The sequence below is a fragment of the Artibeus jamaicensis genome, unplaced genomic scaffold (assembly GCF_021234435.1).
Source record: "Artibeus jamaicensis isolate MK-2021 breed Jamaican fruit bat unplaced genomic scaffold, CSHL_Jam_final contig_482, whole genome shotgun sequence".
In the NCBI taxonomy this organism is placed as follows: domain Eukaryota; kingdom Metazoa; phylum Chordata; class Mammalia; order Chiroptera; family Phyllostomidae; genus Artibeus; species Artibeus jamaicensis.
The window spans coordinates 14541569-14568500 of record NW_026521857.1 but is presented as its reverse complement, the minus strand read 5'-3'; the positions used below and the strand labels follow the sequence as shown (position 1 = coordinate 14568500).

General features: G+C 37.8%; 1 protein-coding gene and 2 pseudogenes across 6 annotated transcripts in view; 2 read left to right on the top strand and 1 right to left on the bottom strand.

The window, feature by feature from the left end:
* Positions 1–7747: 7747 nt before the first annotated feature.
* Positions 7748–8649, bottom strand: LOC119061498 (60S ribosomal protein L37-like; annotated as a pseudogene).
* A 183-nt stretch (positions 8650–8832) lies between these two features.
* LOC119061497 (CD2-associated protein-like) lies at positions 8833–21645 on the top strand (annotated as a pseudogene).
* The window catches only part of MTF2 (metal response element binding transcription factor 2), an 81036-nt gene continuing 75483 nt past the window's right edge, over positions 21380–26932 (top strand). For 5 of the 6 annotated variants that reach the window (XR_008392206.1, XR_008392205.1, XM_037162033.2 and 2 more), the window contains exon 1: positions 21590–21861. Coding sequence is in view for 3 of the 6 variants with exons in the window: in XM_037162032.2 (XP_037017927.1) it covers positions 21826–21861 (36 nt within the window). In the remaining 3 variants the exon portion in view is untranslated. Of the gene's footprint in view, positions 21399–21589; positions 21862–26932 lie in introns of those variants that run through there. The other variant, XM_037162035.2, reaches the window with a different exon arrangement.

Genomic DNA, 26932 nt, shown 5'->3' with positions numbered 1-26932 from the left:
GATTATCAGGGCTTTAAATTCTCCATCAGATAGGTTGGCTATCTCCTTATCATTTAGCTCTCTTTCTGAAGCTTTGTTTTGTTCTTTAATTTTGGCCCTGTTTCTTTGCTTGGGGACCATGATAAGTTGTAAGGGGGTAGGGCCTTAGTATTCACCTGGTCAGGGCAACCCTCCTTGTTGCACTGCTTGTGGGGAAGGGGCCAGAGAGGGAACAATGCAGCTCCCCTCCTCCTCTCTAGCCCACTTTTCAATGAACTCTCTTGTGAGGCTGGCAGTCGCTCCCACTGCAGCACCTGCCACAGTCTACCACCATCTCTAGACTTAGTTTCCCCTTAAGTCAGCCCCACCCATGCAGCCTGCTGCCTTGCTGTTGCCAGCCTGCCTGAAGGGTCACTGCCTTGCCGCAGTCTCTCCATCCACCACCCAACTGGTCTGGTTGTTCTGTTTGACTGTTTCTTTGTTTCCGTGGCTGTCAGAGTTCCATGAAGTTTGATTTTTCTGGCACTTCTGGTTGTTTATTGATTTTAGATTGGTTGTTACCTTCCTTTTGGTGGTGCAGCAAAGCGAAGGGTTTCTACCTACACCTCCATCTTGGCTGGAACTCTTACCAAGTTTTCTTAAAAGTAGGACATATTTTCCTGGGGAGAGGGACCTTGTTTATCCAAATATTTGCAAAGGAGTCCTCATCTTAGTTTCAATCTTACCATTTCATAGGAGCAAATTCCAGACTCATACGGTTTACTCTACAGATATTTCAATGTGTACCTCCAAAAGAACAGGACTTTTACACAAACATAATCACAAAATTATCATTATATGTAAAAAATGAACAATTTCTTAATACTATCAAATATTCCATATTCAAATATCCTTGATTATCTCACAAAGTTTATTTTTTACAATATTTGCATCAGGGTCCAAAAAGTTTTCATGTATTGCAATTGGTTCCTATTATCCCTTAAGTCTTTTTTAATCTATAGGTTTCCCTCTTCTCTCCCAAGTGGATATTTATTTGTTGGAGGACCCAACAAATAATTTTTTTTTGTCCTATGTTTCCACAGTCTGAATTTTGCTTAGTTATCCCCATGATATTGTTTAATATATTATTTTGTCCTCTGTATTTCCTGTAAATTGGTAGTTTAAAGTTAGGCTTGATTAAATTTAGGCTGGGTTTTAAAAAATTTTTTTTTAAAGTTCATATGCTGTGAGGGAGTTCTACCCACAGAGCCCCCCTGTCTGACACAGATGAGAATAAGTCTACCAAGGGGAGGACAGGTGGCCACCCTCTCAGAGGAGAAGGGCCAGGAGCCTGTTCCTCAATGGACTTTTACTGGGTTCAGTTTGCACAGGAATACAGGTAAAGCTCATCAATCATTGTCAGGCAGTGAGGTCCAACCAATGATCATATTCAGAGAACTAAGAGGGCTTATTCTGAGTCAGGGTCAGTTAGCTAAAGGGCCCTGAAACTTGGGGAAATAAACTCAGGCCTAGACCCTTATCAGAAAATTGAGGGCATTCTTAGCAAAGCAGGTTCCACAGGATTTTATGCATTCTTTCTGAGGCCTGATCTCTCCTGGGAACCAACAGCCTGTTCCTGCCCAGGGCTGCACCACCCTCCAGCATTGTTTCAGGCTTAAGTCAGGCAGGGGGAGTAAGGCAGCCAAGAGATTAGGAGACTTCTTACAGACAGAATAAGGACTCAGGCTATGTCAAAGACTTGGGGTGAAGGTCCATTACCCCCTTTTTCTGTAGCTCCCGAAACCCTTCCCTGAGGGCCTCTTCATGACTGTGCCTGTCTGAAATCATCCCTCCCTGGAGGAATCTTACCCACCATTGGTTAACCAGTTATCTACCTGGGGCCAAGCAGAGTAAAGTAAAAGAGGGCAGAGGTAGAGCCCCAGCTGGGAAGATAAGCTTTGTCTCTTTAGTGTTTTATAGTCCCAAGGTCCTTTATTCAGCCTTAGCCATGGACGGTTACAGCTTCTGAAACTAGGCAGGGTGGTTCCCAACAATATTCAGTGTTAGGCACTTACATCAAAAGACAAGCAATGTTTAGTTACCTCTGTTTTTGTAGTGTTAGCAGTCACTGATGATAAAGGTCTACAATCATTAATTCATAATTAATGTAAAATGATGACATTCTACCAGTCTTTCTTCATGTTTATCATCAGATGTTTTCTTTCAGCAACTATTTGGTAGAATTCATATAGGGAAGGCAGAATAAATGCTTGATTCTTACACATTGGTTTCCAGAAAAAAGTGTTGGTACCCCAGCATTCTCTAATTGTGAATGACTAGTTTTTTTCTAATCATTATGAATTAATGGGTTTAAATAAAGTTTGTTTTTAAACTCACTGTAGTTAATTTCTTTATTAATAACTCATTAACACAAACTATTCCAATTTGGCCAGTTGGCTTCTGAATTCTTTTGACGTGACCCCAGTGATCTTTGATGCCTTCTTGATTTCTGGCATTACAAAATATTTCAAGCTTTTTAAAATATTTTCTGCCTTAGATGGAATCAGTCATTTCTCTTAGGACTTCTTTTAGTGGAAAGTGCTGCACACTGGGCATTACAGTTGCTCATTACTTTTGGTTTGTCATTGTTTACAGAACACTTTAAAGGATAGTGATAAGAAATACATACTTAAAGAAAAAATACATTGAGTGCACACTGATATTGCCAATTCAAATTCAGCATTGTGAATTTACATTTATGTCTCCTCTCCCATGGCAAAAATCCTAGTTCTCAATAATGCCAATGTCATTGCTTATTGGCTTTAACCCACAATACACTCATAATAATTTCAGGATAACATCAGCACCTCCATAACAATATGAACACAGGAAAAGCTTTTTATTTTTGAATGTCTTTTGTTCCAATTCTTTTTACCTTAGAATATAGACCAGTAGGAATGTACATTCAAATTCCTGTGTTTTAAAATCACTTGGAATAGTTCCTATCTCTGTGATTATGCCACCTACAGAATATGCAAGTAAATCTGTTTCATTTTGCTTTTAATTTTTAGAGATATAAAAATATTCATTTTGCTGCATAATTATATTAAATATTTACATAGTTTTAGAGTCTAAACTAAAAAAAGCAAGGAGTAATTAAACACATTTTTTATCTGTTTCCTCTGCCCTACTCCTTTCTCCCACAGGTAACCACTTAAAAATTGTGTGATTTATCATTCCATTTTTTAAAAGTATATAGGCAAATGTATATGCATTCATTCTTCCTGCTCTTGCTTAGATAAATGGTAATCTACCAAAACACTTTTCTCCATCTCACTTTTTTCGTTTAGCAGAATATCCTGGTGGTCATGCCATTCTAATACATAAAGGTGTTTCTCATTTCTCCCTACAGCTTTGTAGTTCTGCAGTTCATACATGTATTACAACCTATTCAACTATTCCCCTATTGATGGACTATTGTTTCTTTCCAGTCTTTTGATAATATGAAGAATATAGTTATGAATAGCTCCATGCAAACTTTTTTTTCTTATTTTTGTCTGCACATTTGGGACAAATTCCTAGAAGTGGGATTTCTGAGTGGAATACACATGTAATTTTGCCAGATATTGCCAGTTTCCCTGCCACTAACACTTGCACATTTTGCACTCCTACAAGTGATAATGGAAGTGTACACTTCCCCACACCCTCACTGAGTGTTGTCAAACTTTTGAATTCTCACCACTCTTGTACTGAGAAGTCATATCTCACTCACTTGTAATTTTTTTAATCTTCACATAAGGACATGTTAATTGATTTGAAGAAAGGAGAGGAGAGGGGGGAGAGAGAGAGAGACATTAATATGAGAGAAAAGCATCAATTGGTTGCCTCCTGCACATGCCCTGACCAGGAATAAAATCTGCAGCTGTTTGGTGTATGGGACAATGCTCCAGCCAACTGAGGCACTCAGCCAGGGCTCACTGTAGTTTTGACTTGCATTGTTTTTAGGAGGGAGACTGTGTGCAGTCTCTTTTCATATGGTGAGATTTTTGCTCTTTGTGTGTGTGTTTGTGTGTGTGTGAACTTCTGTCTATATCTCAGTTCAGTTTTTCCATGGGATTTTTTTGTCTTTTATACTTCAGAAACTTTTTTTATATACTGGGGACATTAATCCCTTCTCTATAACAGATGATGCAGAATTTTTCCCAGTTTGAAATTTTTCTTTTCATTTTGCTCATTCTGTTGTTTATCATGTAATTTAAACTTTTTTGTGAAATTGAAATAGTTTTCCTTTTTACTTCTGGAAAATTTTCTTTATTCCTAAGTTGTAGAGAAATTCACTAATTTCTTATTTTTACATTAAAGACTCTAACCCCATTAGGATTTATTCCAGTATAAGTTATAAGAAATGAGTTCAAGTGTATCTTTTTCCATATGATTCCCTACTTATTCCACCATTGTTTATTTAAAAAGCCACATTTTACCCACTAATTCATAGTGCTGTCTTTATCAATCACTGTATTTTGTTATACATCAGCATTTATTTCTTGACCTCTATTGTATTCTCTTTGTCCATCTGCTTATTCATGTGCCAGCACCACTTGGTTTTAATGATGGAGGCTTTGTAAAATGTTCATTTATCTGATATGAATAGCCCCATCTCTCATTGCTTCTCTTTTTTAGATTTTTCAAGTTATTCTTGTTATTCCAAATAAACATTATAATCAACATCTGGTTCCAGTTTTTTAAAAAACTAAGATATTTTTACTGGGGTTGAATTAAATTTATTCAATAACTTAGAGAGAATTGACATTTTTATGATATTGAGTTTTTGTACCTGAAACCATGATATATTTTTCTATTTGTTCAAGTTTATTTCTGTATCTTTCAATAGTATTTTATGGGTTATATAAGTTTTGGACATTTCTTGTTCATTCTTAGGTATTTTCTTTTTTAAATTACCCCTTTATAAAGAGATTTTCTATTATAGCTTCTAAGTGGTTTTGAATATATTAAAAAAGCTAGTAATTTTTGTGTGCTAATTTTATGACCTGATGTTTTACCAATTTCTTTTATCATCTGTAGTAATTCTTCTATTGGAGAATAACATATTTAAACTTGGTGTACTAAAGTGAACGCATGGTTCTGCCATCAAGAAATGGAAAGAAAATTGTCTTTAATTCACTATCTGTACAAATGGGTATTGAAAGAAACTCCTTTATTTTTTAGGCTACTTCCATTTGGAAGCCAACCAGAATAGGGTTAGGAGAGGAAGAAAGAAACTTGAGGCATTTATCTGATTTGAGCCTACATTAGAAGATACTGGAGATTCTCACACCTTTTGTTATTCCTTGATGCTCCCCACGTGGACCTCAACTTCCAAAACTCTAATGGTAGATCAGAGGATGAAAGAACCTCCTGGCACATGCCCATCTTCACGACGGTAACAGACTAATGAGAAGTTTTAAGTTTCTCAGGCCCTTGTTTTTAAGGTATAAACTTTCCTTTGCCTGCCTATAGTTTTAAAGTTATATACCTCTATTCCCACACAAACTCCTTGTTCCAGTAACATAGGCCTAGTCACTTCTCACTCCACACTACTTTTTTAGAGGTGCAGTCCTTGGATGTCATCTATCACCTCACATTTTTATGTCATTGGAAGTAGAACTCCTCCCCGCCCCTCCCACACACACACATAATTTCACTTTCTTCCAGCTCTTTTCCTGTGCAACCTTAAGGGCTTTTCTGCTTCACAGAACTTTTATTCTATTATAGCATTTAATTTGTATTACTTTGTTTATTTACTTTTTTCTTCACTTAAACTATGAGGGTAAGATTCATAAAGGCTTTTTAATTTCTGTATGTCCTATATTTGTGCCTGACACATAATAAACACTAAATTAACTTTTATTCCAGGAAGGATGAAGGAAGAGAGGGAAGCATTTATGTTAGCTCCTGATCATGTTCTATATTTTCCCATATCTGTATCCAGTGCTGATCTTGAAGTCCCGCTCCAGCCACCCAGCTGTCCTCTATTTATACTTATTTGCATTTTAAGTAATTGGTTTTGTACTCTATATTGTAACATTTTCCAACTCCACTTCCAAATATGCTAATTAACTCTGATAGTTAAAATGTCTATACCCTTCTAATCTAAAGTAATAAATATACTTGGCTAATCATTGCTACAGCATATTCAGTTCTATTTGTGTGTTTGTTATTGAGCAGAAACTCAGGGTGTGATGAGAATCTTATTCTTAGAAAACAAAACAAACTCATATGATGTCCCTCTTTCATGTTCTTTGTGAATATTTGATTTCTCACATAAGACTGTGACTCTCATGCCAAGTGAGATACTCTATTTTATAAATGTGTATTATGTTTCAAACTGGATGCTTCTTGATAACTTAGCAGGACATACATTACTTTCAACACTAATAGACTATTAGCATTAAACTGTGAAAATTAGTATTTCAGAAATATTTTTCGAAGACAGACAATGCCATCAACGTTTCTGCTGAGTTCGATAAGTATGTTGTGAAAAGCAGTCTAGTGAGAGTTTGCTCAAAGCTTGATAATTATAAATTAAAGTACTTACTATCTTCTATGTTCCTAGTACATTCTCAGTAACAGAGCAATGCAAACTCGAGTAATACTTATTTCCTACCTCCCAGGAAGTCCCAGAGTAGTGAAAGAAATAAGCAGAAGTTATAATTAATAGAATACAAACCAGGTATGTGGTGGTTCCCCCTCCCTTTTTTTAAAGCCCCAGTTGTGATTATAAGCAAATGCTAAATTAATGTGAAGGTTGAGTCAGGAATAACTTCATAAAACTAGTGACATTTGCTGTAGACCTTAAAGGAAGAATAATATATAGAAAGATGAGAAGAAGGGCCTAGGCGGAGGGAAGAGCAGGAAAAAAAGGAAGAGCAGTAAGTAAAAATATCACACATCTGATATGCCCAAAACAGTAAGTGGAAGTGGAGTAGAAAACAGTAGACACAGAGCCAAGATGGGAACACAAGGAGAGTGGGTATTTTTAGTGGGAGAAGTGGAGGAAATAATGATAGATGATAAGTAACAGTTGAAGGCATGGAAGTTGTGAACTAGCTTAGGAAGAGTTGACTAGAAAATGAAAAGTCAAAGAACTGAGGAAGCAGTGTCCTGGTTTTTATTTATGGGCTCAGCAAGGGAAGAAGAAGAATCAGTAATCACGTAGATGGCAAATCCATCAAGAAAAATATTGAGATTTGAAAATTCATAATATTTTTTTAAAATAATGGATTTTATTTTTTAGAGCAGTTTAAGGTTTACAGAAAAATTGAGTACAAAGAGTTCTCATATACTCCCTGCCTCAGTTTCCCCTATTAGTATCAGGCATTGGTGTGGCACATGTGTTGAAATCGATAAACCAACATTGATACATTATTATTACTGAAGTCCATAGTTACATTACAGTTCACCCTTTGGGTTGTACAATTCAATTTTTTCTTTATTGTGCTTCTCAAAGTTCTTCCTCACTTCAGAGAAACATCTTGATGAGTTTATTCATCTCCTATTGTTCTTCATGTTAATATTTTATAGTCATATTAACATTTTTTTTGAAATCAAGTAACTTTTCTTGAGGATGTCTTCAATTGTGGTTTCATGGTGTTTTTAACATTAGCCTCCAAACTGGATACAAGAAAATAAAAAGTTCATATATACATCTAGTCACACTTCCAGTGTTTTTTCATTTATTTGGTATTTTTAGACACTAGCGCATTTATTGTAGGACTCATCGGTGAAATCCTTAAGATGAACTGGCCGCTGCAACAGCTGCCCTCTCGGGTGTAGGTGTTGTTCCTTCATGGAATCCGTGCCCGAATCTGTAATGTTTAGGTGCGTCATGTAACCAGTCCCCCTGTGTTTCGTTGTTTAGTCTTGACGCTCCAGCTATACTTCCTCTTCTGCTTGGCGGGGTAGCCACACTTGCTGCAGGTGGACTTTCTGCAGGTGGTAGGCCCTAGAGCCACAGCGGCGGCACAGCGAGTGCGTCTTGTTGCGGCGCTTGCGGAGCGATGACATCCCTTTCGTCGTCCTGCTTCTGCCGCTGATACCGAAGGGCACGCTTCTAGTATCTTCTATTTCCAGTTTAAATATGAACCATGGATGTCACATTTCTATCTTCTTTTTAGAAGTGGTTTATGGATCTATTTGAAACCTTAAAAAAAGTGGTTTATATGGGAATATGAACACTAAAATATTATTGGTATTTACCTACACATGGATTATGAGTAATTTTATTTTATGCTTTACGCTTTTTATATTTCTCTAGAAAAAACACCAGTACTTTTTAATTGGAAACAATTTATCTGTTAGAGACAAGTATTAAGTTGTACATTTCTTTTTTGCTTTTGCAAAAATACAGAAGAAATATCTGTTATACCACAATGAAAATATATGTTAACAAAAGAACCCTTTACAGGAGTCTTTATAAACAAAAGAAAAATTAAGGCCAAACAAAACGTCACATACTGGCTTAAAAGCACTTTCATTTCAAGGACACAAAATCTATTAACTTAAACAGTAGGGCTATTGTCTATTATAGTACCAAATATTCCAAATGGATAGAAGCCTCCAGCTGTAAACTGATGGACTTTTGTGATCTAAAAGCAATTGAGGGTTTCTACCCTTTAAGAAACCATTTCTCATGTTACAGCAATTGAGATTGTGAACAATGTATAGAACAGATTATGTTTCACTTTCTTTATTTGCACGGCTTGTTGAAAGTAGGTTAATTCTGTGGGAATCCTTATTCCATTCACAACTCTGAATATGTACTTATGGTATTTATACATCTAGAGTTGAATCAATCACTCTGGTCACCATCTGTGCATGGATAGTTTTTACCCTAAGAGCTATTTGTTCCAGCGTATTGTTTTGACACTGTACACTATAGTTGATTCAAACAGAAGTAAATACCAGGCTCAGGTTTCATGCCGCAGGGGAGACTGTGTTCGTGACTATATATGGTTCATTATATTGTGGAGTTTGAATAATGCTGGTGATGATGAATTAACTATTTGAGTTGGGAAAATCATCAGGAATGTGAAAAAACTACAGGAGGAAGGATGGCTAGAAGGAGAACTAAGTAGAAGAAGAAGGTTTCCTGATAGTTTGGAGAGAGACAGAATCCGTGGATGACAGTTTTCCCATCAAATGGGAAAGGCATGGGAATGCGGCAAGTCTTATACAATGAATAAGCACCTATAGATGCACAGCTGGAGGAATTCAGCCATATCCACAAAACAAAAACTTTAGGAAGACTAAGAAGTGTCAGTGTAAAGTTCTCTTTGAGTACATTCCACAAAATGATGATGAACTGGAGCTGAAAGTGGGAGATGTTATTGATATTTACGAACAGGTGGAGTGGAGCCCTGAACAACAAGTCAGGACTGTTTCTCTCATATTTTGTGAAAGAATTATAGGTAACAGATGATCATTTAACTCATGAAACCCAGGAGTATTCAGAAGTTGTTTGGACTGGGCCTACCTTATCTTCCCCCTCTCTGGGAAGTGGGAATGAAACTGTACCTGGATCAGTGACACAGCCAAAGAAAATTCAAGAAAATGGATCTGGAGATATTTTTAAAGAAGTCTCTGTAAAGCTTAGGACAAGAATATCCAGTGAAACAGAAGAGGAAAAAAACAAAACAGAAAAGACCTTAGTCAAATAGTTGCTAGGTTCCAAAACTCAGAGCATGGAGATAGTAAAAACAGACACTGAAAGTGAAATTAAAGCTGAGGAATATGTTATGACAGTATCAATGAGGATGAACTTAATATTTTAAGAGGGAGAGCTAACACATTTGATAAACAAGGAGACTGAAGAAGCTGGCTGATGGAAAGGTAAAATTAATCACAAAGAAAGAGTATTTCCAGATAATTTTGCTGTTCAAATGAATGAACTGGGTAAAGACCTTCCAAAACCAAAGAAATCACCACCGTGACCATCTCTTAAGGGTTGAGCCCCAAAGCCTGAGCTATCTGCACAGAAAAAGTGTTTTTCTGTAAAATCTGAAGAAAAAGATGTCGCTTATTTTTCCACTTTTAGAAAAAATTTTCCACTTTCCTTTTGTTGTTATTCTAAAGAAAAACATCTCTCCACACTGAGTTATTTACACTGTTATTTATCAAGTGTTCAATGTTTACTTTGCAATGCTCAGTGTTTTCTGGGAGGAAGTACTTTGTTAAGATCCATAGGAAATTAAGACTTGACTCAAACTGATACCAACTTCCATTCATTAAAATGTTAAACCATTTCTTTAGTAAGGATGTAGTATTTATTCATAGTTATTTCAAATAATGTACAAGAAAAGTAAGCATTAGTAGTTACACTTTTACTATTTCTAATAGTGTCCTACTTTAATTAAACTTTTAAAAACTTTAAGAAGAGGAAAATAACACAATTGGTGCCCTAAAACAAAATTCAGCCCAATAATTTTGACTTTTTTTTATGGTGAAATCTAATATACTCATCACTCACATTGAGTTTATCACATAGAGTGAAAGCTCAGGAAAGAAAGAATGAGAGGTTTGGGTAGAAATTAGCACCACTTGCTTGACCAAATATCTTAAGTGAAATTAACTGAGACTAAAGAGTTCAATTTAGGAGAGTTACATAAACTTAGAATTCCCAAAATTTATCAAACAGGATTGTTGACTAATATTTATGGCCTCCCTTTCCATTTCTATTTTGTTGTTTCTTTTCAATCATGATATAGTATAACTTGTTTAATGTTTTTTCAGGGACTGAAGATTCAAAAACAAACTAAACAATTTAAAAGGAAAACTTCTTTGGATTATAGATGCAACCTAGAAATATGAACATAAAATATGGAAAATCTTTACAGTTTTAACTTTTTTAAATCCTTGTCTGAAAATGTGTTCATGGATTGCAGAGAGAGAGAAGGGAAAGAGAAACATCCATTGGTTGCCTCCTGTGTGCCCTGCAACTTGGGATCAAACCCACAACCCAGGTATGTACCTGACTGAGGATTAAACCTGCAACCTTTTGGTGTACAGATGATGCTCCAACCAGCTGAGCCACCTGAGCTGAAAGCTCATTTTTAAAAGTTTGACAAACAGCTTCCCCATAATCATAACACCCTTCACTAGCTTAAAGAAAAAGCAGAATGTTTTTAAGTTTCCTCCCTGTCTTTTCATTGCTTCATACCTCATGTCTTTTTATCATTAAATAATATGTCATTGTCTGGATGTACCACAGTTTTTCCATTTGCCTATTTTTAAATTTTATTTATTAATTTTTATAGACAGAGAGGAAGGGGGAGAGAGGGAGAGAGAGAGAGAAACAGTGATTTGTTGTTCCACTTATTTATGCATTCATTGGTTGCTTCTTGTATGAACCCTGATTGGGGATTGAACCTGTAACTTGGTGTATCAGAACAATGCTCCAACCAACTGAGCTACCCTGCTGGAACTGTCCATTCACCTACTGAAGGACACTTTGGTTTCCTCTAGTTTGGCTGCAAACATATATAACATATACAAACATTCATGTAAGAATTTTTGTGTGCACATATTTATTTGGGTAAACACCTAAGAGTGTAATTGCTGGATTATATGTAAAACCATATCTAGCTTTCTAAGAAACTACTTAACTGTCTTCCAAAGGGCATCATTCTCCAACGATGATTCTCATCAGAGTTCTTGTTGCACTATATATTTATCAGCTTTTGGTATTGTCAGTATTTTGGATTGTAACCATTGTAATAGATGTGTAGTAGGGTCTCATTGTTTTAATTTTCAATTCCTTAATGACAGGATATTGAGCATCCTTTGATATGCTTTATTTACTTCTGTGCATCTTCTTTGGTGAGGTGTCTGTTCAGGTCTTTTGGCCATATTTAATCATGCTGGTTGTTTTCCTATTGTTGAGCTTTAAGATTTCTTTGTGTATTTTGGATATATCCTTTACTGGATGTGTGTTTTGAAAATATTTGTCCCTTGGCTTTCTTTTCATTCTCTTATTACTGTCTTTCATAGAGCAAAATTAATTTTCATAAAGTTCAATTGATCAATTTTTTAAGTCACAGAGCATGGCTTTGATGTTGCATCTAAAAACTAATGCCAAACCCAAGTCATATAGATTTCCTTCTGTCATCTTCTGAAATTTTTACATTTTTCCCATACTTAATATTATTTGTTAAATAAGTTAATAAAGGCTAATGGTAATAGAAATGGAATGGATGAGTTTAGGTGGGAAGAAAATTACTGGCTCTATAGATTTTGAAAGCACAAGCATAAAGTTAACAGCTAAAGCCAGTTGGGGACTAATCCAAAGAACTACATTGCCAGTTAAGACATACTTGAGGCAGTCAGCTGATCAGAAGGGCATGATGTAGGGTAAACCAAGGGCAAATAGGTCAAAAGAGAGACCCAAGGATCTAGTTCATTGATGAAAATTTCAGAAAAGGCAGTCCAGTACCCTGGAGAGCTCCCCCAAAGAGCTCATGTTTTGAGAGCCTGTAAACTTCCGGATGCCTCTACCTGACATCGCCTAAATTTTCTCATGGGTCACTGGACCAGAAACCTATCTCGCTGCACTGCATGAGTTTTAAATAACCTTTTATCTATTACAAGGATAAAAGAATTAGAAAAAAGAGGGGAACAGAAAGAAGAAAAAAATCTTACCGTGTAGGGATAATCATTAACTGTTCTAATTATTAACTGATGACAATGGTGAAACACGATCCACAAATTGACCCTGCTTACTTATTCCTACCTTCCTTTGTCAGCAATACTTAAAATACTCCAGTTTAATGTGCAAATTTTGTGAAATTAAGTTTTGATACTCAAGATTATGTAATTAAATATATTCTGCTTCATTTATAATTACTATTTATGCCAAACTCTTGTGCCTGACATGGGAGAGTCAGGGAAGAGCACTGGTGAAGCAAACTGGACTGGAGTACCAAGGCTGGGTTGGATCCGTAGCTTTTCACTCAGTACCAGCCCTGTCCTTTCTTGAGCTCCACATGCATTTTTCAGCTGCCTACTAGGCATACTCATTTTAATATTCCATGGGCACCTTGAACTCAACTTGTTCAGAACTTACTTGATTAGTTTTTCACTTAAATTGTTCCACATGTTTTTTTTTATCCTGGTTAATTCAAAGCAAGTTACCTCCAATCTTTGCTAAAATGAAAAAGAGAAAAAGAAAGGAAAGAGGAAAGAAGAAACAGGCATTATCTCTCATCTCACTAAAGCCATGAACCTCAAAAGGTTATCCTTAAATCAATTCACTCCTTCACCTATTTCTTCCAGTGACTGCTAAGTTTGTTGATATCTCCTTCCAACCATTTCTGGAGTCTCTTTCCTCTTGGTTCAGTCTTTTGCCCATTATTCACCTGCATAGTTGCAGTGGCCTCTTTATTTGTAGTTTTCCCCCCTCTTGAATAAAATTTCCACACCACTACAAGACAGATATTTCCAAAGGATGGATTTATTTTAAAGCCTCTGATGGTTCTTCTATTTCTCTGTAGGACAGTGGTTGAAGGGTAGTCTCTAGAGTCAAACAAAATTGAGTTAAAATGTGCACTTATTGTTGTGTGACTCTGGACAATTTGCTTATCTTCTCTTTACATCAGTCACTCTATCTGTAACATAGGAATAATTTCTTCATAAGGTCAAAGAAAATAACATTTATGAAGTACTTTCACACAGCTTGGTAGAGGGAAAACATTCAGTGAATGTGGCGATGCTGCTGCTGCTGCTGATGATGATGATGGAAGTCCAAACATCACTGCATGTTAGTGGATTCAAAGTATTTTGACAGTCCAGAATAGCACCCCTTTCTCCAGGAAAACACATTCTTTCCAACTCCAATTATGTACTTCTTATGGTGGCAGCTAATAAAATACTTTAGTTCTTTGGCCACAGGGTTGAGCCAATTATTATTATTATTATTATTATTATTATTATTATTATTCAACATAATACCTCATCTTCTTGCTTGTAACATCTGCTCCAAGTTGGGCCTGTGACACAAGCAGAGCCCATCAGAATGTTTCCCTGGGATTTTTAAAAATTTATGCTGCAACTCTAAGGGTGGGGAGTGGGGATGAGGGAAGGAGGTAGAAGAGAAAAATTCTCTTTCTTAACTATTGGCTCCTAGAGCAAAATGTAACTTTGTTGAAAGCCATGTTTCTCACTAAATAGAAAAGGCCATATGCAAAAGCAGGGAATAAAAACACCATCCAGAGACAGCAGAAACAGAGATGGGGTGGGGAGACAGAGAGAGAGAGAGAAGGAAATATGGAAAGTCCTGATATCTCTCTAGTCCCTGTTTCCAGGCAACACCAGGGTAAGGGTTGCTGCCCTCCCACAGCTTGTTTAGGTTGCAGTTGTGACTTCTGTAATAAAAAAAGTCATGACTGTACCACTTGTCATATGAGGCCTCTTACATTTACGCACAATTTTTCTGTGCCTGTTTTTAACCTCCGCCCTAGGTTCTACTAAACATTTCTTTCATTCCTAGGATACATCACACCCTTTCACACCTCTGTACATTTGTGTTGCATCTTAGTTACTTGATAATGTCACTGTCTCCAGACTCTGAGGCTCCCTGGCCCACTTTTTGTGGATATGACATATTAATACTTATATCCTGTCCTAAATACAGCACAGCTCTTTACATATAAAAAAACATATTTAACATTGTTAATAAATCTCCATTTAAAATTTTAATTACGTAAGGGTTGTTCTGTGGTCCAGGTGTATTTCCAGAAGCAGGGATATGAAGAAGAGTAAGCCCCTCCTATCCTCAAGGAGCTTACAGTTGAATTGAGGGAGTAAGACATGTAATAACTGCTATGAGAGAAATATAAAGCACTTTTACACATTATCTCATTTAGTCTGTATGATAAAACTTTAATGTTGATATTCTTATCCTTCCCATGGAGCTCACAAAGCTCAGACTGTGAGAGCTGAGGAAACTTGTCCAAGATCACTCAGTTAATGGAGACAGAGGTCAGCCAGCAACTGAGGTCCTCTGTCTTCCAGGGTTCCTACTTCTGTTATTCTGCCTCTTACTTTGTTTACATCTTTGAATGCTCAGTGGACAAATTAGCTGTGTGAAGCAAATGAGAGGGTTTATCTTTCTTAACTCTTGGATAATTCATTTTCATTCTCTTTCCCCCCACCCTCATCCCTCCCCACATCAACTGAATTTTGGTGATTTAATCTTCAAAAGCTTGTGTCATAAGCACAGTATATGGAGACGAAAATTGGAACCTAGCTCTTCTGATTTTTAGTTGAGTGGTCAGTTTTCTTTAAGATATATTTTATTGATTATGCTATTACAGTTGTCCCATTTCTCCCCCTTCACTCCCCTCTACCCTGCACACCCTGTCCCACCCACATTCCCCCACTTAAGTTCATGTCTGTGTGTCATACTTATAAGTTCTTTGGCTTCTACATTTCCATACTATTCTTGCCCTCCCCCTGCCTATTTTCTACCTACCATCTATGCTACTTATTCTCTATACATTTCTCCCCTCTCCCCTACCCCTTCCCCTGTTGATAACCCTCCATGTGATCTCCATTTCTGTGGTTCTGTTCCTGTTCTAGTTGTTTGCTTAGTTTGCTTCTGTTTTGTTTTAGGTGTGGTTGTTAATAATTGTCAGTTTGCTGTCATTTTACTGTACATATTTTTTATTTTCCCTTTCTTAGATAAATCCCTTTAACATTTCATATAATAAGGGCTTGGTGATGATGAACTCCTTGAACTTGACCTTATCTGGGAAACACTTTATCTGCCCTTCCATTCTAAATGAAAGCTTTGCTGGATAGAGCAATCTTGGATGTAGGTCCTTGCCTTTCATGACTTGGAATACTTCTTTCCAGCCCCTTCTCGCTTGCAGGGTCTCTTTTGAGAAATCAGCTGACAGTCCGATGGGAACTCCTTTGTAGGTAATTGTCTCCTTTTCTCTTGCTGCTTTTAAGATTCTCTCCTTTTTCTTGTTGGGCAATGTAATTATGATGTGCCTTGGTGTGTTCCTCCTTGAGTCCAACTTCTCTGGGACTCTCTGAGCTTTCTGGACTTCCTGAAAGTGTATTTCCTTTGCCAGATTGGGGAAGTTCTCCTTCATTATTTGTTCAAATAAGTTTTCCACTTGTTGCTCTTCCTCTTCTCCTTCTGGTACCCCTATAATTCAGAGTTGGAACGTTTAAAGGAGGTTCCTAAGCCTCTCCTCATTTTTTTTTTTTTGATTCTTGTTTCTTCATTCTTTTCTGGTTGGGTGTTTCTTTCTTTCTTCTCATCCACACTGTTGATTTGAGTCCAAGTTTCCTTCTACCATGATTGGTTCCCTGTACATTTTCCTTTATTTCACTTAGCGTAACCTTCATTTTTTCATCTAATTTGTGACCAAATTCAACCAATTCTGTGAGCATCCTAATTACCAGTGTTTTGAATTGTGTGTCTGATAGATTGGCTAGCTCCTTGTGGCTTAGTTGTATTTTTTCTGGAGCTTAGATCTGTTCTCTCATTTGGGGCATTTTTTGTTGATGTTGGTCTTGATGTACCTGTTATGTAGTGAGGTGTTTTCAGTCAGTGGTTTGAGGCTTTATTTCCCAGCTCTGGGACGCTGGGTTGTGCAGTCTGTCCCACTACCTAATTTTGCCTGGCTTATCTGTGGACAAATGTAGGACTGCCTGGTCCGCCAGCCACCTTGCACACCACATCCCTCCACAATCCACCCCCTCACTGGGTCTGCCAGCTACTGCCTTGAGCGCCAGGGTCCGCCCCTCCTACTGGTCTGGATGAATGTGCCTTCTTTAACTCCTTGTTTGTCAGACTTGCACACAGTTCAATTTTTGGGGCGTTCTGGTTGTTTTTTTGTTTTTAAATTGTTATTGTCATTGTTTTGGTTGTACAAGGAGGCACAGTGTGTCCACTTACGCCTCCATGGCAGGACATGAGTGGTCAGTTTTGAATGCACACACACTTTTCATTCACTCACTGTTGTGGGGTGGGGGCTCCGCTCACAGAGCACCCCCCATCTGCTACAGATGAGAAGTCTACCAAGACATGATCTGCCTGGGGAGGACAGGTGACCGATCTCTCAGAGGAGAAGGGCCAGGAGCCTATTCCTCGCTGGGCTTTTACTGGGTTCAGTTTGCACAGGAATACAGGTAAAGCTCATCAATCATTGTCAGGCAGTGAGGGCCAACCAATGATCATATTCAGAGAACTAAGAGGGCTTATTCTGAGTCAGGGTCAGTTAGCTAAAAGGCTGTGAAACTTGGGGAAATAGACTCATTTAAGGCTTAGACCCTTATCAGAAAATTGAGGGCATTCTTAGCAAAGCAGGTTCCACAGGATTTTATGCATTCTTTCTGAGGCCTGATCTCTCCTGGGAACCAACAGCCTGTTCCTGCCCAGGGCTGCACCACCCTCCAGCATTGTTTCAGGCTTAAGTCAGGCAGGGGGAGTAAGGCAGCCAAGAGATTAGGAGCCTTCTCGCAGACAGAATGAGGACTCAGGCTATGTCAAAGACTTGGGGTCAGGGTCCATTACCCCCTTTTTCTCTAGCCCCCCCAAGTCCTTTTCTGAGGACTCCTTTATGACTGTTTCTGTCTTAGGATGTCCTTCCCTTGAGGAAACTTACCCATCATTGGCTAACCAGGCATTTGCCCAGGGCTAAGCAGAGTGAAGTAAAAGGGGTCAGAGGCAGTGCCTCTGCCAGAAAGATAAGCTTTGTTGCCTTAGTGGCTTATGGTCCCAAGGTCCTTTACTTGGCCTTAGCCATAGGGGTTTACAGCTTCTGAATCAAGGCAGGGCAGTTCCCAACAACTCACCTTAAATTTCTGACTGCTAAGACAGCACAAATATCACTTGATAGAAGGACGTGCAAGTTCTTCTGGGGTTAGTCTAGTAAGATGATTTGACAAGCCTGAGGAAGGTGCGTGTGCTGCAGGATCCCAGCTCTGGGTAAGCTGTGCACACTGAAGGAGGTTGCTGAGAAAGCACTTTGGAACCAGGGAGGAAAAACACTATAATACATGGTCTCTCCACTGACAAAGCTTAACATTCTGCCAGCTGAGAAAGTAAAACAATTAAAGGGCCATATCTATTTTCACAAAGCATGTAATGAAAGGTAGATTTGGAAGTGATAGGTAATAAATTAATAATGGGCACACTATATTTTAAGGTGTATTATACAAAGAGTACAAATTTACTATCTACACTTTTTATAACAAATAACTGGGTTTAAAAGCAGTGTTCATACTATATATGGATTCTGTGACTTTTGAATGATAAAAATTCGAGAATTACCTAATGTTTTGAATGTTCTGATTGAATTTTCCTATTTTTTCAATTTTGTTTCTGATTACAGAAGAGGATTCAATACTAGTTCTGAGTTCTGTTACATATCAGCATATCTACATTGTATCAGTCAGAGGAGATTAACATGCTGGATGGCAGACAACTCCAAACTGCAATTGCTTAACACAGCAAAAGTTTATTTCTCCAATTGAATATCCACATGCAAAAAGATGCATATAGACCTATGAACTCAAAATGGATCATAGACTTACATGTGAGAGCTAAGCCTATAAAACTTCTAGAAGAAAACATAATAGAAAATCTCTGATCTTGAGTCAAGCCAAGACTTCTTAGGTACAAGATCAAAAGCATATGGCATTAAAAAATAAATTGTATTTCATCAAAATTAAAAATCTTTTGTGCTTCAACAGACACCATTAAGAAAGTGAAAAGCTATTGACTGGGAGAAACTATTTGCAAATCATGTATCTGATAAAGGACTTGTTTCCAGGATATATAAAGACCTCTTATAATTTGGTAATAAGACAAACAACCCAGTTAAAATAGGTGGGTAAAGGATTTTAATATATGCTTTACCAAAGAAGATCTAAGAAGAGTTAATAAGCACATGAAAAAGTGCTCAACATCATTAGCCATTAGGGAACTATATATTGAAATCACAATGAAAAACCACTTCCCTTTCAGTAGAATGAGTAAAATAAAAGAGATAGACAACAGTACAAATTGGTGGGGATGTTGACAAATCAGAATCCTCAAACATCATTCATATTTTGGAAAAACAGTTCAGTAGTATCTTAAAATGTTAATCATAAACTTACTATACAATACAGCAATTCCACTTCTAGAAATCTACACAAGCAAAATAAAAGCAAATATCTACACAAAGACTTGTATGTAAATGTTCATAGCAGCATTATTTATAATAGTCCCCCAAATTGGAAACAATCCAAATATGCATCAACTGGTGAATGGAAAAGCAAAATATGGTACAGTTATACAAGAGTATTATTCAGCAATATAAAAGAAAGAACTGACACATGGCACAACGCAGATGAACCTTAGAAATACTGTATTGGGTGAAAGAAGCCAGAACAAAAGACTATATATTGTGTGAGTCCATTTATATGAAGTGGCCAGAAAAGGCAAATCTATAGAAACAATAGGTTTACCTGGGGTCGTTAGTGGGGACACGGCTGACTGAAAATGGGCATAGTGACTATTTTTGGGGTGGTGGAAATGTTCTAAAACTGGATTGTGGTGATGGTTGCACAAATCTAGTCTCTGCTTATTTTCGCTTAGGGACCCAGAGTGACAGGTATTCTATCTCAACACATGCTTCCATGATCACCAGTGCAATGGGGATGGGACTGTGCCTCTCTGCCTCTTAAAGATTTTCCTAGGAAGTGGTATCACTTCCTCTCTCATTTTATTGGTAAAATCAAGTTGCAGGGCCATGCCTAACTTCAAGTGTGCAAGAGAGTACAAGTCGAAAGGAAAAGAAGAATTTTGGGGAACCCTAATGACTTTCACAGAAATAAATAATGACGGCAATAAAGGGAACAGTGTACTCTGACTGTAGTTATTTTGCTTTGTACTTCTGAAGGACTTGACATTTGTTCTTTCTTAAAGTCCTAATCCTTTCCATGCTCCTTTGAGATTTCTAAGAAAACAGTAACAGGGATTCTTTGTGTATTAATTACTGTGACTCCCTCAGTGTCCTTAATTCCCTGAGCACCTAGTTTCCTTATATTAGAGGACTGACTGCGCTTTTGCAGTCATATGTTTACACAGAAAAACAAGCTTTTTAAAAAACAGGGATCATTGACTTCTCTAATGTTTAAGGGATTAGAACACTTCTGTTCTAAAGAGGCCAAAATTATAACAGTAAACAGAAATTATAGGAAGGCAAATTGTGCATCCAGATAAGGGAGAATTTTCTAATTATTAGTGTTTTTGAAATTAAAACGAGTGTCTCTGAGGTGCTGAACCACTGAAGATGTTCAAGTTGAGAGAAACGTGGAGAACTTAAGACCAAATGTTCTCCAAAGCTGGTGTTCTATGATTAGGCTTAGTTGCACAGCAAACCAAGCTGTTTGTGTAATATCTTTATCTATTTTTGACTATATCTACATTTTTTTAAAAGTCAAAACTCTCCTACCAAAAGTGTGAAAGGAATTGAAGCAGAATTTATGAAAAAATATGTTACAACAAAATTCAGAGAAAATGAAACTTGAAAGGTAGCAAATAGGTTAAGGCTGTAGTAAGAAGACAGACTTAAAACCTGATTAGGACTATTAGTCTGGAGAAGCAAAAGAGTGGAAGGGTGTAATTAAAATATTTAAAATATTTAATAGTGTGAATAATATGAATGTTATTTGCCAGATCAGAGGCTGAGGGAATATCTGTTGAAATATGAGCAAAGTGAGTTTAGGCCATAAAAGATATTTTTGCTGAGAGAAAAAAAAAGCATGGTATTAATTATCGCTGTAATATAATATGAGATAAAAACATGAAATATTTTGAAAATATTTTGACATACTTATAAACAAAGGTACCACACGTGGCTGCTAATAGGAACTGGGTTGTATCTAAGTCAGAGAGACAAGCTTGCACTCTCAAGTTTGTCGCTTGGGACCTCTGACCGCAGCGGTGGATTGGCAGGTCTGCCCTAGTATCAAAAAGTTTGTGTTCCTAAAATAAACTACTTTGCACAGGATTATTCTCAGATTTCACCACAATTAGGAAGGATTGCAAAGCAGATACACAGAAAAACCTTTCACTGTCAGGGGAAAACCCTCCGAAAACCTTCCATAGAAGCAGCTCCTGATTAGCAGGAATTTAGGGCTGGGCAATAATCGCCGAACGAAATTTAATTGTAACCTCCAGGGTATTTTGCTCAATGAAGGAAATTCGACCAGCAGGCCTCAGGGTGAAGTCAGAAGAAAGGTACTGTATCTAAGGTTTTCTCCACGGAAAAGGAGTCGGCACGGCAAGCCGGAGCAAGCAATGTTCCATTCTCCAGGAGAAGACTATGCACAGCACACACCCGACACTTCACAGAGGAGAAACCACAGAGCCACAAGCGAAGGTCAGAAGCGCAGCGCTCACTATTGTGTTAGCACCGGTGGCGGAAGGACGTAGTCCCACCGCAACATTAAAGAGTCCTTCTTTGTTCAGTTTTGGTCGTAGACGCTGACAGTGGTGTTCTTCCGCGCTCGCTGCGCAGACCCCGCCTCCTCACGGCCCTGGAGAGCTGCCATTCGGCACTGGAGCGGCTCTGCGCTCCCAGAATGCACCGGCAGTCCGCGGGAAACCAAAATGGCGAAGGGCTGTAGCGGAGTAGGCTGTGTTTAAGGCTGGTGTAAGAACACTCACTGTTAGCCCCCAACCCTCGTCCTCAGGACTTTGGTTTGTGCGTGTGTATGTGCGGGGTGCCCGGTGGGGCGGGTGTCCAGTAAGTGCTCAGACTCGCAGGGGAAGCGCCCACGGGGACGTGATTGGTTGTTTTTTCCTGTATGAAGCGGTTGGCACCACTGAAGCGACCGAATGAGGTGAGAGACCTTGGCCTGGGGACCATGCTTTTCGGGAGGAGATTGTGGGGGGGGGGGCGAAGAAAGGAAACAAGTAATAAAAGGGAAAGATGGAGGATCGAGGTGGGGGTGGTGGCTGCAGTATGTGTTATGTGGGTGCCTTGCATTTATGCTTATAATGAAAAGAATGGATGAAAAGGAGTAGTCAGGTGTTGGGGAAACTAGAGAATAAGGGAGGTAGCTGGGCATTAGGGAAGTCGGTTGGAGGAACGTTGAGACGGGGAAACAGTATTTGGAGGGGCAGGAAGGAACCTGGGGGGGGAGACGGTTGGAGGGGCAGGATGAACCTGGTGATGAAGGGGTGGGGAACTGAGGGGAGGAGCCGTTAGGAAATAAGGACTGAGGGAGATGTGGGGTACAAAGTGAAGGGGCTGCCTGGGACCTTAGGGGGCGCAAAGGGAAGTAGGAGATTTGAACGGGAGTGTGGTGAAATTGAATAGAATTGGAGTATGGGGGTATAGTAAAAGGGCTGGATGGAGTACAAGGATAAAGGGAACACTAAGTTCCCCTGAGGTAAACCCTGAAAGCTTAAAGGGAAGAGCTGCCTTACATTTGGAGGACACCAAAAATCTGAGGCCACTCTTCCATTTAATTGAGTCTAATTGATATGTCTGCTTAGATGTAGACTTTTGTTATTGTGTTCATTTTTTTAATAACTGAGGTAATTGCGGTTTAAGGGATTTAAACTAATTTGCCAAGATTTCTTAACATATTTTGGTAGTGCCAGAACTCTGAACTCTGGGTGTTTTACAATCTGGTGTCCTTGGTTGCTAGAATTTGTCTTTGGAAGCAACTAGAAGGAACAGATGGATTTGTTGGGGCGATATGATGAACAGTGAGGGTTCATGAACAATGAGAAAAAGTATATGGAATGATATTCTATTCCTTAAAGCGTTTAACTTTAGTGAGAGAAAGAACCCATTTACTAATACAAATAAGAAAACCTAGGTCGGCCTGTGCATAACATAAGAAAGCATGTGAGGTCAGTCATAACTAGAAATATGTAAATAGTGCCTGATTTAATTTGACTCCAGATGCTCTGGTAGTAACTTTCTCCTTCAGATTGATTCCATGTGACCCTCCTGTATACTTTGCCTACAGGCTGGTTTCAATTTCCTTGTTTTCATTCTCTCGAGAATTCCTTTTTTGGCAGTGGATTGCAAAGACAGTGAATTGAAAAGTAATGTGGGTAAGGTAAATACTGAAATTCTTGAGTGACTTTTTAAAAAGGTTTAAATTGCTTTAAATGGCACCATTTTTACTTAAAGTTTTAGGTACCCAGTCTTTTTGACAAGGAAAGAGTTGATTTTAAATTTTTAAAAAGATTTTATTTATTTATTTTTAGACAGAGGGAAAGGGAGGGAGAAATACAGAAACATCCGTGTCTGGTTGCCTCCTGCATGCCCCCCACTGGGGACCTGGCCCCATAAACTAGGCATGTGCCTTGACTGGGAATAGAAATGGTGACCCTTTGGTTCCCAGCCCTCGCTCAATCCAATGAGCTACACCAGCCAGGGCTGATTTTAAATTTCTTAACATACAGCATTCTATTCTTGATATTTGGAAGATTGTTCACATTCCAAGTATTTGCTGTGATAGCTTGAGAAGGAACACAAGGTGAAATCTTTTGTTTTTGTTAGTTTAGGCTCCTAAATTTAAAAAAATTTAATTCATAATACCTACAGTTGTGTGTTTTTTAAAAATATATTTTCTTTCCATATTTTTTGAGAGAGGGGAAGGGAAGGAGAAAGAGTGGGAGAGAAATATCAAGGTATGGTTGCCTCTCATGGGTGCCCTGGTGGGAACTGGACTGCAACCCAGGCATGTGCCCTGACTGGGAATCGAACCACGATACTCTGGTTCGCAGGCCCACGCTCAATCCACTGAGCTATGCCAGCCAGGGCCCATAATACCTACAGTTGTTTTTAAGATACTAAAAATATTCTAAAATATTTGAATTAAGAGTGCACCTGTTTCCTGACAATGTGTGTGATGTTAATGGGCATAAACAGTAATCTATACCTGTTAGAATGAAAGCACACACAATTTTAGAACTAGAAGTACAGAAATTACCTGGCTAAACTTTTTTTCTACATGAAACAAAATATATTTAACAATACCTGTTACCACAGAGCTCAATTTTGCAAGGGATTTTATTCTGTGTATTTTGCTATGTATGGGTGCTTTGATGTCATGGATTATAAATATACCTTTTTATTAGATCCTTGACTAAAAGGATAATTTGCTTCATTTATATTTCATCATAATCTTTATATTTGACTTTGGGAAACTAGCACTATAGTGATCATCTATTTTTCTAAATTAATTAATTTGCTAGAGAGGGAGAATAAGGGAAGGGGGGAGGAAGAAAGAAAAAGGGAAGTGTTGATTTGCTCTTCCACTCATTGATGCATGCATTTGTTTATTCTTGTATGTGCCTTGACCTGGGATCAAACCCACAACCTTGGTATATCAGGGCAATGCTCTAACAAACTGAGCTGCCCACCCAGGGCATGATAATCTACTTTTACACATGGGGAAATTTGCCTGTGAGGTGTTTCCATGGCCAACATCTGTAGCTCGGTGGTTCTGAAAGTAAAATTGACTGTTTCATTTAGTCTAAACTTGTACAAATGATATTCCTTGTTTGACATTTTTATGCTGTGTTTCTCCTGTTTTTCATTGTTTATTGATACAGTATAACAACCCCAAATTGGAATGTGGAAGTTTCCCTGTGGGTGTGTTTATGTATTAGGAGAGTGCTGTCCAATAGAACTTTCTACACTGATGGCAGTGATGTTTTATTGGCTCTATTCAGTATGGTAGCCAATAGCTACATGTGGATGTTGAACACTAAAAATGTAACTGGTGAGACTTGAGAACTTAATTTGTAATTTAATTTAATTAATTAAAACTAAAATTTCAGTGGAGCAGCTAGTGGCTGCTCTATTGGACAGTACAATCTTAGGGGTGATTGCACCTGTTTATTAGGAATTGTCACATCAATTAACCATGGAAACCCAAGGGTAAAGAATTATCTTACAACTAAGGAGATTGAAATCTTCTTAGTACATGTTTAAGATAAAGTATTTTTCTTTTTTGCTACACATCATGTCTTCTGTCATATCTCTGTTTTCATATAACATTGCCAAAAAATAATGAAAGTAGCAACCTCTGTCTTTTCAGGAGAGAAAAGATTGTTTCTTTTGTTGAAAAACAATAAAAATGGAATTAAGGAAAGTTTATTTTATTTTTTTTTTAAGATTTTACTTATTTATCTTTAGAGGGGAAGGGAAGGAGAGAGGGAGAGAAATATCAATGTCTGGTTGCCTCTCGTTCATCCCCTGTTGGGAACTGGCCTGCAACCTAGGCATGTGCCCTAACTGGGAATCAAACCACGATTCTCTGGTTTGCAGGCCTGCACTCAATCCACTGAGCTACACCAGCCAGGGCTGGAAAGTTTATTTTTTAAATATTTAATTTGTTATTTTGAGACATCAGTTAAAAACTTTATTAAGGAAAATTTCAAACATACACAGAGTGAACACATATATTTATTATAATGGACTTTTTTTTGTATCCATGCTTGTTTCATCTATACCTCTACCTATTCCCCCACTTCATTCCATTGTTCCTACTATTTTTTAAAGTTGTTTTTAAGTAAGATATACTTGTATTGAAATGCAGAAATCTTAACTGTACACTTAAAAATAGTAGATTTAGTGTGATATAATATACATACCATACTTATATGTACATAATTCACATGTGTTACCTTTTAAGATACAATTCAGTTATTTTTTTTAATAGTCACAGAGTTGTACAACTGTCATCATTATCTAACTTGAACATTTTCATCACCTCCAAAGGAAAGTCTGTATCTGTGGTCAGTCACTCTTTATTTGTCCCTCCCCCTACCTCTGGCAACCACTGATATATTTATATTTATATTTATATTTATATTTATATTTATATTTATATTTATATTTATATTTATATTTATATTTATATTTATATTTATATTTATATTCATATTTTACCTCTCCTGAACATTTCATATAAATGGAATCATACGATTCTTGACCTTTTGTGTCTGGCTTTTTTCACTTACCAAAGTGTTTTCAAAAGGTACATTCAACTTGTAGTATGTATTTCTACTTCATTCCTGTTTATGGCCAAAATATATTTCATATTATATTTTGTTTATTAGTTGATCGACTTTTGGGTTGTTTCTACTCCTTAGCCATTATAATGATGCTTTGAACATTTACGTACAGGGTTTGTGTGGACATGTGTTTCCATTTCTCTTGGGTACATACCTGAGTGGAATTGCTATGTCATATTCCTCTGTGTTTAACATTTTGAAAAACTTCCAGTTTCCAAAGATCCTGTACCAGCAGCTATGAATATTCTAATTTCTCTGCCCTTGCCAATATTTAGTGTGTCTGCCTTTTTTTATTCTAACCATCCTGGTGGGTGTGCGGTGGTACCTCATTGTGATTTTGATTACCATTATCCTGATGTCTAATGATGTTGAGCATCTTTTCCATGTAGCCATTGGCATTTGTATACCTTTTTTTTTTGAGAACTGCGTATTCATGTCCTTTGCCTGTTTTAAAAATTGAATTACTGCTTCTCTGGCTGGTGTGGCTCAGTGGATTGACTGTTGGCTTGAGAACCAAAGGGTCTCTGGTTCAATTCCCAGTCAGGGAACGTGCCTAAGTTGCCCGTCAGGCCCCTAGTTGGGGGCACACAAGAGGCAACCACACATTAATGTTTCTCTTCCTTTCTTTCTCCCTCTCTTTCCCTCTTTCTAAAAATAAATAAATCTTTAAAAAAAAACCAAAATAAAAATTGGATTACTGCCCTGGCTGGTGGGCAGTAATCCTGGCTCAGTTGATTGGAGCATTGTCCTGTAAACCAAAAGATTTCAGGTTCGATTCCTGGTCAGGGCACATGCCCAGGTTGCAGGTTTGGTCCCTGGTCCAGGCACATAGGAGAGACTACAGATCTGTTTCTCACATGGATGTTT